Below are 11,720 nucleotides of genomic sequence, written 5' to 3'. Positions count from 1 at the left end.
TATATTTTAATAAAATAATATATTAAAATAATTATTCTAATAAAATAATTTATTAAATTAATAAATATAATTTATTAATTTTATTTTTTAAAACTTAAAATAAATTATCTCTTTTAAATTTATAAATTTTTAAATTAAAATTTATTAAATTAATTAACTCGGATTCAATTAAATTTCATAATATATTTTAATTAATTAAGTTTTAAAATTAAAAGATAATTATGAAAAAAAATTTAGTTAACCTCCAAAATTATAGAAAATCTTAGACTACCAAAATAATCACATTCCTAAATTATAATTCATTTATTGATATGCCAGTAATATTGTATTATTTGAGAATAGATTATAACCTGAATCAAAAGATTATGATTGATAATTTTAGATAGATATCATAAGGTTATCAATGATAATCTCCAACCAAACACCCCTAAAAGAAAAATTCAATTTACCAGAAGAAATTTGTATTGCACTCATCTAGAAAGAGAACATGTGCACAGTCAATCTTTTTTGGTACACGCACGCCAAGCGACAAGATAGGAATGATCGATTCACGTATTTCTCAAAAACTTGTACTGGAATGATAAAGATGCATCCAAAATTCACAAGCTCGGATATTGCCCATCGTAATTGCAGTCAAGTATCATCGACGATAGTTTGGTTGGTTTAAGATGCTGCTGTATCAGTTAACTCTCCATCCTCGATCTCCAGTGGCTTACCATGATGACAATTCCTGGTATTCAAGAACAAAATTGGTTTCAGCAGAAAGAATTCCATGCCATAAGAAAGGTGGCAAATCATTAGGCATGTGCATGATCAGTATCTTGTTGTAGTTGCAAATCGATCGCACAAGAGCGAAGCATCAGCAAAATAGGAATCAGTATAACTGAATCAAATTGAGATATGCCGCTGCAATGCATTGTCATACCTGTTTGGAAAGAAATTTTCATCGGATAGTGCTTTCTCTAGTCTCTCTTCGAACGGTGTCACATGCCAGCTAACTCTCTGGTCCTGCAGTGCAGAAAGCTTCAAAGGTAATCATGGAAAAACGGAGAGAAATTATAGATATTTGAGTGGTTAAAATGTCTCACCTCTTTGTACTTGTTTGTGGAGTTTGGAATTCCATTTCCATCCCACAGTTTGGGTGATCTATGCTCAGGTGCTTCGTCTTTCCAGTGTGCTGCAACCAAACCCAGAATAGGTCTGTCGACATCAGTACTCTTTGTCGAGCATGAGTTTTCCTTCGTCTCATTGCACACTCCAATTGCAATAGAAGATTTTAGCCATTGGGATACTGCTTGTTCTGGGCACACTGGGACTAATGCTTTCACGTCTCTACTATTAGTATTAGGTGTTTCCAAATTGTTTGTAGTCTTCCCTGAAACATGTTTATCAGTGTAGATAACATCATGATCATTTTGTCTTCTGTTATTGCTTGGAGAGACAATTTCGGGGGTGATAGATAATTCTTCGGGCTCTGTTAGGGGTGGCTTTTGTTGCATTTTCTCACCGGAATCTGAAACACATGATTGCAATGGTTCCAATGAATCTGCATTCAACAACTTGCTTATTAAATTTTCCCTGGGATTTGCAATTGGATAGGCATGCTGGGTTCCATTCCTAGTACCTTTGCCAGTTGCAAAGTTGCCTAAATTGGTTGGATAGATAGTTGCTGGTGTCTCCATCTCATTAGTCACTTTGAATGGAGTTGGAAATGGTGAACATACAGAAGCTTGTGGCTGAATATGAGATTCATATCGACGTGGAGAGATATCTGGGGTGTGGCATCTAGAATTTAGTTCAGCAACTGATTCAATTTGTATATCATCATGGACGACAGACTTGCTTGAACTAACTGAAAGAGACGAGGATTCGCAATTCTGCATTGTCTGTTGACTCACAACTATACAACTACGATCGGAATCAATTATGATGATTAATTTACATGTGGTTTCAGTTAAAAGAAAAAAAAAGTATAACAGAGTGAATTAGCTTAGGCAGAGAGAAACCACTATTACCTGATGCAGTCGCTTTGTGAGAGGCAAATATTCTGCTGATCCTGTACAAGATCTCGGGAAAGTTCGTGTTTTTCATCCCAGAGAATTTCCAAATTGAGGGTTTCAGAAATCTTTGAGGTAACATTGCTAGATGTATCATCACTAGTAGGAGCTTCATCTGTTGCTCCTGACGTTTTGTGAAATTCTGCAGGAGTTTGCAGTAGAGCACCACAATTCTTGAGAAATGCAGCCTGTTTAATTATTTTACAGTCTTAGATTCAATAGTGTCCAGAAACACTTGAACTAAGTATAAGCACGGACAAAAAAACGTGCATCATTTTGGTTCTTAGAGATGAATTGTCCAACCAAAACAATTTTATGTTATTTTCTTAGCCATCTTGTCTCTAAATATATTGTAGTAGCAGACATCAGTGAGTCCATAGAAAGAAAGATCAAGAGACCCAAACACATACCTGAAAGCTATTTCATTTCATGCATAACTTACAAAATTAAAGGTCAATCTCAAAATGATGAGTATACTTTTCAATTGCATAGGCTTAGTTTGTTCCTACAAATGTAAATGGGCAGGTAAAGAAACTGCAAGGAAAATAATATCTAAAGCTTTCACAAAAGAGACGTATCTGTAGGCTGATTCTTAAAAATTAAAAAGCAAATGTTCCAGTTGCAACACTTTAGTAGACAATAAAGCATCTACAGTCTAAAGCTGCCGAATTTTCTCTGCCACTGCAATATTGTAACTTTTTGAGATGTGGAAATGCAGGGTAGAAAAAAAAATTCAACAAATACTGCTGATGCATTTATATAGACAACTCTCAACCCCTTTTTTTTTTTCTTTGAAATTCCGCCTTGTTACCAGCATTGGCAATTTTTGAGTGAGGCATACATAAACAATGGAAATTGAGAACTTGGAAAAGTTAAAGTGGGAAACAAGGAAAGATCTACAAAATTTTTCAATTGCAGAAATATGAAAATTTGAAATACATTTAGCTACCTCAAAAGTCGTTTTATTTGCATCTCCTAAAAATATGAAAATAAAAAAAAAATCAAGGCCCTACACCTAGCTCATCTAAGAGAGTGACTGAATTACAATTATGTGGTTGATTACTTGATTACGTTGCTCACTCTTTGGCAAAATTGAATTTAAAATGTATCCAACTCACCAACTAGGTATTTATTGGGATAAACCCCAGCAGAATGACTTATTTATCGATTTCTATCAATATAGGTACCATTTTATAAAAAGATTACAAGAATTTCTCCACTAATTGAGTTGTGTTGATGTTTGCACGATTCAGGAATTGGAAGAGGCAAAAAATAGCATGTTAGTTACAGAAAATGTAAATTGTCACATACATCATGCTTCAGTTCCCTGAGTAAGCTATCCTGAGGGGCGTTTTCCTTTGAACTTGGTGTTTGTACTTGGTGGGGAGGACACTCATGATCTGCAAGGAAAATTAAGTAAAAAAAATGTTGAGATGGAAATGAAAACAGATAAATCAGCTCGTCGAGAACAATCTGATTGGCCTGTAAAAGCGCAGCCATCAAAAGCAATCGAGTAAAAACCAAAACAAATACATGAATCGGCAAATTACCTAAGAAAAACGATCCCAGCTGCCTCTTCGGGACCAAGGAGTCCTGATCGGCCTGTAAACCACCCACATCGAGTGGAATGACTGACCAAAATTGCAATAACAGAAACAAAAATCGCGTAAATCGAAGTCATACCCTGTTTGTAGAAGGAATCGAATTGGAAACCAGATGGTTCTTCCGTCGCACCTCGCCTCCTTTGGGGAGAAAACATCTGAACAGGCACTTCATCCCCACCGGAATCCTCCGGAGAAACCCTAAATTTTTCTCCGGGCGATCGCCGGGACAGAAAAAAGTGATCGGGAAGGAGAGTCGGAGAGAGAGGCGCTCCGTTTCCTATTTGGGAAATTTTTTATTTCGAAGGTCTATATCTATTTTTTGAAATTTAAATCGCGAAGAAATGGGAGGGAAATCATTTAATGATGGAATATATAAAGGACAATTTCCCTTTTACCCACTGAACTTTTGAAAATGACCATAGACTTCTCAATTCGTCATTTTTCCACCCTTGAAAAATTCGAAATGCCACCTCCTGTCTTTTTTCAGTCAACGTTGACCTTTAAATTTAAACGTCGCACACCGAATCCCTAAATCCCCGCTCTCCGACTTATTAATTTTAAAGAATTTTAATAATAAGTATTCTTCAAATAATAGAATAACTGAAGGATAACTATTCCAGCAAAGACTAATTATTCTTATTGGATAACTAGAATCACAATTCAAAAGGAATGGATATTCTAAATCTATTTTTACAATCACACATAAAAAAAATTAATAATACTTACTCATCAAATTTTAAAGGAAATAAAATAACTCTTCTGGCAACAAGTTACAGGTGGATCAATGGAATAAAAGACAGATTTGGTTGAGTAGAAGGGATCAAAAACCACATGGAACAAGGAATTGATTTGAGTACAAAAAATTTCCAACAATCAGCTCATAATTATACCAGAATTTTTTTAGCATTATTGAGACCAAGAGAAGTACCACTGCAATTTAATTGAACTAAAAAGATTACTATAAAGAACAGAAAGTGTTTAGTTAGGATGTCATTTTCTCCTTTACATACAATACAATCTTACCAACATGGATTGAGGATGATGAATTCCTTCAGCTCCCAAACAAGCATTTGCTCACTGAACTCCTCATCATCTCCCTCTTGCACTCGAAATCGGGATCTAATGGAAGATCATACACTATGGAACTACACATTCTGTAGTTGAGTCCTAACAAAGCAAGGATGGTCATTGTCAGTATTGTTAAATTCTGCATCAGATGAGTTTTCTTTATTGTTTGTTTGGTGAGTTGCATCTGAAGAATAAATCACAGTTGAGCAGATGTTCTTATCAAGGTTAGGCAATCTGTCCACAAGACAAAATTTAAATTAGTACGACTGGTTATAATAAACATACCAATGGTCAATCAAATTGGTAATTAATTGATGGCCTTCAATTGCTCTAACTAATGCAAGACATGTCGAATAAAAAGAGAATAAGATGCTGACAGTCGAGAATATTACCAGGTTAGATTTGTTTTTATTCTTCATAGTTAACATCACTGCCTCGGCGAAAGCCTGAGCTACTTCTGCATCAGCCTCTGCAGCCTCTGCTTCTCTAGCTGCAGCTTCAGCCTCTGCCATGGCTGCTTCTGCCTCAGCAACAGCTTGAGCAGCAATGGCCGCAGCCTGCTGCGCCGTCATGCTTCGCATCCGTACCAATTCAGCATCAATTTGAAATCTTGAGAAAGGTTTTAGATCATCCCTAATTGTTCTTGAAGGCTCACTTTGTCTACCCTCTGGAATCAGAAGTTTAGATGTTTTTCCGCTAGGAAAAGCTGAAGTTGGTGCCATCCTATACTTGCGCTTCACCTTGAGCAAATGATCAATCAAAAGCCATCATTTAGTGCCAGATAATGAGTCTTTTAGGAATATAAAAGTGTACAATTACACAAACCAAAAAAACTTAACTGGGTAACCCAAATCAAACTTAAAAATTCCATTATCGGTCAGTCTTGGTTTGTAAAATAGAGAAACCTTTGACATTGAGACAATCATAAAACCAAATTAATCTGAACCTATATATACATACATACATGTATATATAATTTTCAGCTTAACAAAACCAAATAAAACCAACCCAATCAATTTGGATAATTTGCAGCTTAAATATTTCAACTAGTTTGGAATATTATTATAAACTGATAAACTGGATCATGCTATTACAGTTAGTTAGGAATCTATGTTACCTTTTCGACATTATTCAGAATTAACAATCAGGCAAAAATAAAACAAAGTTCAAAAACCATTAGTTTGTAAATTTTCTCAACAAAACACTATATTCTATTTGCAAAATATGCCCACATATGGTGATGCAGGCATATTGTATAGAAAAATTCAAATATCACAGAAAAAGAACTACTACCCTAATCAATCTCCCACTAGCAGTCAACTCTTTCAGCTTATCCGATAACAGTTCTGCAAAATCTGGTGGCGGCCAATATTGGTCCTGCATGAGGTCATATAAACAGTTACGATCAATCCAATAACAAATATCCAATTACTAGAAAACTGTTTCACGAAAATGACTCTGACATCTGAAACATACACTTTGTGCAACAAGCATGACAAAGTTCAAGATTAGCCAAAAGTTCAAGAATGAGGGAAGTGGCATGCTTTTCCTCATCTCAAGCGTCATTTACAAACACTTGGCATGTGATACTAAATTGGCAGCAGATTTTATCTAGAAAATTATCCAGGAAAAGCATATTTGAAACATATGATTACAACTAATTAAATGTTTCTTTCATGCTTAAAACTTCCAAACTCGGATACAACTACAAGAGCTTGAAGAGAAATTGAATACTATTTGCAAACTTATAAGTTCCTAAAATATGTGAAAAAGTGGGTGTAGGAAATACCCATCAACCCATCGTTTTTACTAGGTGAGTGATATAATTAACAAAGAACTCGCAATGAACAGAAGGAATTGAGTCAAAAAAGCTATGCCAACCTCTATGTATGTGGCAATAGCTGTCTTGTTAGATCCAGTGGGCTCCTTCAGGTTTGTTATGGCTTCTAGTATCAAGTTGTCTATCCTATACAAAGGAAAGCAAAACTAATCAAAATAACTATCACATAAACAGAAATCACTATGAACTAGTAACGCTAATGAAGACAGTAGCACCAATGACTCCAGTAAAGGTTGCATGAAATCAAATTTCAAAATCAACTAAAAGTTAGTGTTAAAAAGGGCAAATTGTTCTTTCTACAAAAAAAACAACATACTGTTGGTGAATGGAAATCTTGCTGCAATTCTTATCAGCATCATGATAAGTTAATAAAGATTAAAGACTAATTAATAGAGATCCTAACAATGCCATATCATCTTAAAAAGTTTGGATGTAGTTTATCAGCTTTAAATGCTTACGATTATAGTCGGTCTACTTATGTTATTTATTTCCATCCAATCATCAAAAAATACCTATTGAAAAGGTAACAATACAAGGTTAACAATAGATGAAAACATATCAACTAGGGCACCAAAAATCGTTAGTTTCAAGTTACAATCTACAATCATGCTATAAACTACAGTAATGTGACAAGGCAACTTCAAGCAGGTAGCTAATCCTACAGTGACAGTGGCAAGGAGATTTCCAAGGACATGAAAGCCAACTCATCAAAGCTATTCAGATACCTATTCCTGAATGTTCATTTCTCTCTAACTTCCATTAAAATAGCAAAGTGGGTGTGCACAATCAAAATAATAAAAACAAGAAAAATGTTAATTTCTAATGCGCCAAATTAAGAGTACTGGACATCACGCTCATAATAAAGACCAACAAGCAGGTTAGTAAGATATTTGATCTTTGCCAGAACCTGGTTATGTATTCCATCATTTTAACAGCACATTCTAGCCTCCTATACATATAATACAGATTGTCCATTTTAATGTCAATTATGCATGAGATGTCTTCATCTCCTAATTTACACCAATCCATAAATGTTCTTCTAGACAGCTCCTAATATACAGGGCTCCCTCTATCTAGTGGAGGTAAATAAAAACAGGCTTCAGTTTTCAAGCAGACCGTGACCATGAGGGATTATGCTGATCAAATTTACAGACATAGATCGCCTCAGGGTTGATGCTGATAATTTAAATGAGATTATAATACCCTGACCAGTTTGGAGTAGTCTCTATTATCAAATATTCTTTAATCTTGTCTATTAATTTATGATTCAAATACTCCTAAGATTTCGTTTGGTTGCTAAATTTCATTGTGATTTTTTTGAGCTAATAATCTGTGTCAGTTTCGATAGATAAAAGCAACAAATAAAGCACATTATAAAAAAGCACTGAATACTCGTGACTTTGAAAAGCATATGGAAACTATATTCATAGAAGTAAAACTGAAATTAATTCATAACAAAATGCAAATGAAAAACTAGTTCTGATGAGATAATTTCAAGAATTGATGTGAACAACTGATGATCTTTAAAAGGTTTGATCAAAATTGAATTCTGAATAATCATCACATTCCTTGTTTTCTTCATTCGAACCAAGTTATAACACATGAGTTTCAATTGCAATTTATAAGATAAATTGCAATTCCTTGTTAGCTATGAACATTTGTTCTTGATGGTTTTGCAATTAGATAAAAACCATTGAATAGCATTGCTCTAAAACATCATAACTTTTCCATCCAAGGGATCTATTTCTTTGCATTATCCCATTCATTTTATTTCTGTTAATTATATATAAATAATATGTTTCATCTACATAGCAAGGCTATTGCTAAAAATAAAAGGAAGAAATTACAAATAAACTAATTCTAAGTGCTCAAACTAAATATTACACAGGACATACACATATGTGACACGGAAAGTAATGCATTTGCTGATAAGGAAGCAAATTTAACAACTTAGAACATTTTTTTAAAAAAAATTATAACATGAATACATACTAAATGTGGACTTATCATCAACTTTTCTAATAGATTTAGCTAGTGCGCTTATTCTACCAATTTATTACACATTTTCTCCATCAAGCATGCATCCTCTTCAGTCTTCACACTTTTACTAAGCCATTCTTTCATAAGTTGCTGAACCCCATGAAATAGAAAACTGAATCAGTTCATAGGTATATGTCATTGCCACATCTTCAATTAGTATTATCATATTTAAATTTCAAATTGTCATATTAAATTGTTCACTATAAAAACAGTCAAGGATATACAAATTTCTTCAGAATGAGATACTTATATTATATGCAGACTACCTATGTGACAACAGAAACTAAAAATAGAAATAATTGATAATTCAAGGTTCCTAACAATGTTAAAAAAAACAAATATAGGCGCACGTGAATACATGACAATACACATGATAAACAGATGCAAATTAATATAGATGGACTAAAACTCACTAACATGAGAAATAGATCACTCTCATGACTAACCTAGAGAAAGACCTCTTTTGACCAGCAATATGAAAATTTTCATTAGTTGTAGCAAGAGACTTGCTTTCCATTAGTTCATCATCAGCATCTTCATACATTGTGCCGACAGCCTTTGAGCTATCATCGTGTTTGGGTGTTTGTCGGCTCCTTTTCAATGCTCTAGCCTTCTCTCGGGATCCCCAACCATTTGCAGTCACACTCAAGTTACGCCACTTATCCTGTTCATTAAAGATACATCATGTACGAAAATAAAAGATTGTAATTTTAGCATTCATTCTTCATTTAACTTGATGTGACTATACACAGCTATCTTTCCCAAGAAGGAAGCTCAGGTAACACATGTGTCAGAATATCTTCTAGTTATATCTGATTAAGAAACCATTCGTCGACAAAAGTGAGTTAGCACTAATAATAGAACTTGAGAGAAACTTTACCTTTAGGTCCACATTTGACCTCAAACATAATACGCCACTAAATTCTGGATCTTTCAATATTGTGCGCCATTTTCCAGCACCATGCTTCACAACTCCAGCTTTGAGAGCTGCCTCCTCTTCTGCTGTCCACTTTTGCTTGGGAGCACCCATTTTAAAGCAACAAAAGCTTTCGGCAGTGTCACCTGGTATTCACTTATCAATCAACTATTGGATCTGAAAATCAAACAAAAAAGCCAAGCTGAGATGCAAAAAGTAAATATACTTTCATACTTAAACTTCGAGTTCCGGTAAAAATGAAATATTAAAACAAAATAAGAAAAAAAAATGAAAATCAGTGTCCAGATACCAAATCATTGTTTAGCTTCATGAGTCCAGACAAAAAACAAATATTCTCAAACAAAATAAAAATATGAAAATTAGTGTCAGATATCAAACTCTTGTCGACGGGCACAGGGGCGGATGTATTAAGGGGCCCGGGGGGGCCATGGCCCCCCCCCAGCCCAAGTTGAACCTTTAATGTGTTTAGATTAAACCCTTAGGGTTACTGGTTAATAGGTTTTAGGGTTAATGGGTTGTTGATCTATTGGATCCTAAACCAACCCGATAAGCCGATAAGGAAACTTAGAAATCGCGAGTCTGCCTTCGTTGGGTCCCGATCGCGCCTCCGTCTTCTTCGTGTCTTCGTCGGGCGCGGCGGCAACAACTTCAGCTTGGATTGCCGGCGATCTGCAAGGTGGCTGAGGACGCCGGTGAGTGAAGGGTGGATTGGGCAGTGCCGGTAACAGGGTCAATCGGCAGCGGCAGTGGCGTGAAGGGCAGACCGGAAGAGTCGAAGAGAAGAAGTAAATCGGGTGAGTTTCAGCCGAATATGTAAGTTTGTACTTAGGTCCTTGATATGTATCTTTGGGCAATTCTTTTGTTCAAATGAGTATATCGTTTTCATTATATGACCCCCCCAAATATGAAATCCTGGATCCGCCCCTGGATGGGCATGAAAGGAAAGGAAACCACCATGCACAATCCATTCAACAAATTAGATTACTCCTAATAAATCTCAGATTCTCAAACTTTAAGCCACAAAGTGTAAACTCCAAATTTTCGCATTTTCAAATATACGAGCCAGGTATTTAATCGAAATCCAGCCATGCAGTCATAATATGCATCATCTGAACCAAAAAAAAAAAAAACTATATTCGTTAGATTATCTAGGATGTAGGCAAGATATAGCGAATGACAGCCCAAAAACGCGTAAAAACAATGCTTTCTCGTCAGAGCCAGCTCAGGGATTAGATTCATCCAATAGAACCTTGGAAAAAAGTAAAATTCAGACAAATGAAACTGAGATCAAGCACAAAGATAATAATTTTTACCTGAAAATATATTAGACAAAACAATTAGGTTCATTGACTACGAGCAATTCAACAGTAAACCCATTTTAAAGACCAAGAAAGATCAATTCGAGAAAGGTCAAAGCGGGATAATTCACACTAAACACAAAAAGAATATAATATTTTTTTACGCAATTCAGCACAAATTCAATCGAAAAGAACAGATTATAGCCAAAAGAAGTAAGCTTTAGCGAGAAATTTTAACAATAATGACGAATCAACTAAAATTAACCCTTACTCAACACCATAACTCAAATGGAGGTAATTAGTTGGGAAAGAGGAATTAGAAAATGTGCAGGCCTACCTCCATCGCCATGATCAGCCTTGGGGAGGTCTCGATGAATCAATCGGAGAAAAACAACGAATCGTAACCCTAAATTGATTAAGTACAAAATTGCGAAACTTGAGTATTCATATTCCACAAGAAAATAAGCCCATTAACAGCGGAGTCCGGCCCAGATAAGTGTTAAAAAAAAGACCTATATTTTTCAGTTATCGAATATTATATTTATTCTTTTTAAATGTATATCGCATTTTTTTCCTTAAAAAACAATCAATAAATCCCCAAATAAACACTACATTATTTTTTTTTATTACCATTATATTTTTTTTTAAAGATCATTTCCTTGGTATTCAAATGACATCCATAAATTAAATAATTGTATAGAAAGAGATTTTATATGATGATTAAAATTTTTAAACAAAATATTTATCAATTATAAGTATTATTAAGTTATATAAAATATTTAAAATTCCAATAATATATCTATATTCTTCTTAAATAGATGCAATGAAAAGGAATGATTATCTTGTTGTCATGATCGCTGACTAATAATTAAATTT

General features: G+C 34.6%; 2 protein-coding genes across 2 annotated transcripts; both read right to left on the bottom strand.

The window, feature by feature from the left end:
- Positions 1-525: 525 nt before the first annotated feature.
- Positions 526-3,833, bottom strand: LOC141842219 (protein JASON-like). Its single transcript, XM_074730442.1, has 7 exons — positions 3,741-3,833; positions 3,608-3,659; positions 3,369-3,457; positions 2,016-2,245; positions 1,089-1,908; positions 926-1,008; positions 526-730 (listed from the first exon to the last, which is right to left on the bottom strand). The coding sequence occupies exons 1-7, from the start codon at positions 3,831-3,833 to the stop codon at positions 664-666; spliced, it is 1,434 nt and encodes a 477-aa protein (XP_074586543.1). The 3' UTR covers positions 526-663.
- Positions 3,834-4,534: 701 nt separating this feature from the next.
- LOC141839857 (single myb histone 5-like) lies at positions 4,535-11,247 on the bottom strand. Its single transcript, XM_074727705.1, has 7 exons — positions 11,182-11,247; positions 9,490-9,702; positions 9,056-9,273; positions 6,611-6,695; positions 6,023-6,106; positions 5,122-5,469; positions 4,535-4,963 (listed from the first exon to the last, which is right to left on the bottom strand). Exons 2-7 carry the CDS (start codon positions 9,637-9,639, stop codon positions 4,955-4,957), a joined length of 894 nt encoding a protein of 297 aa, XP_074583806.1. The 5' UTR covers positions 9,640-9,702; positions 11,182-11,247; the 3' UTR covers positions 4,535-4,954.
- Positions 11,248-11,720: the final 473 nt, after the last annotated feature.

This window comes from Curcuma longa, chromosome 11 (genome assembly GCF_044706935.1).
Source record: "Curcuma longa cultivar G26 ecotype Majalengka, Jawa Barat chromosome 11, ITB_CL_G26_1.1, whole genome shotgun sequence".
NCBI classification, from domain to species: domain Eukaryota; kingdom Viridiplantae; phylum Streptophyta; class Magnoliopsida; order Zingiberales; family Zingiberaceae; genus Curcuma; species Curcuma longa.
Note: the sequence above shows the minus strand (reverse complement) of the source record. Positions and strands in the feature narration are given on the sequence as shown.

Excerpts from the sequence above, each read along its gene's own strand:
- LOC141842219 (XM_074730442.1), bottom strand. The coding sequence starts at position 3,833 with ATGAAGTGCCTGTTCAGATGTTTTCTCCCCAAAGGAGGCGAGGTGCGA. Across the intron at positions 3,458-3,607 it reads GCTGGGATCGTTTTTCTTAG|ATCATGAGTGTCCTCCCCAC; the intron begins GTAATTTGCCGA and ends TTTTCCTTGCAG. Across the intron at positions 1,009-1,088 it reads CCACAAACAAGTACAAAGAG|GACCAGAGAGTTAGCTGGCA; the intron begins GTGAGACATTTT and ends TCTGCACTGCAG.
- LOC141839857 (XM_074727705.1), bottom strand. The coding sequence starts at position 9,639 with ATGGGTGCTCCCAAGCAAAAGTGGACAGCAGAAGAGGAGGCAGCTCTC. Across the intron at positions 9,274-9,489 it reads GGTCAAATGTGGACCTAAAG|GATAAGTGGCGTAACTTGAG; the intron begins GTAAAGTTTCTC and ends TTTAATGAACAG. Across the intron at positions 6,107-6,610 it reads CTATTGCCACATACATAGAG|GACCAATATTGGCCGCCACC; the intron begins GTTGGCATAGCT and ends GACCTCATGCAG.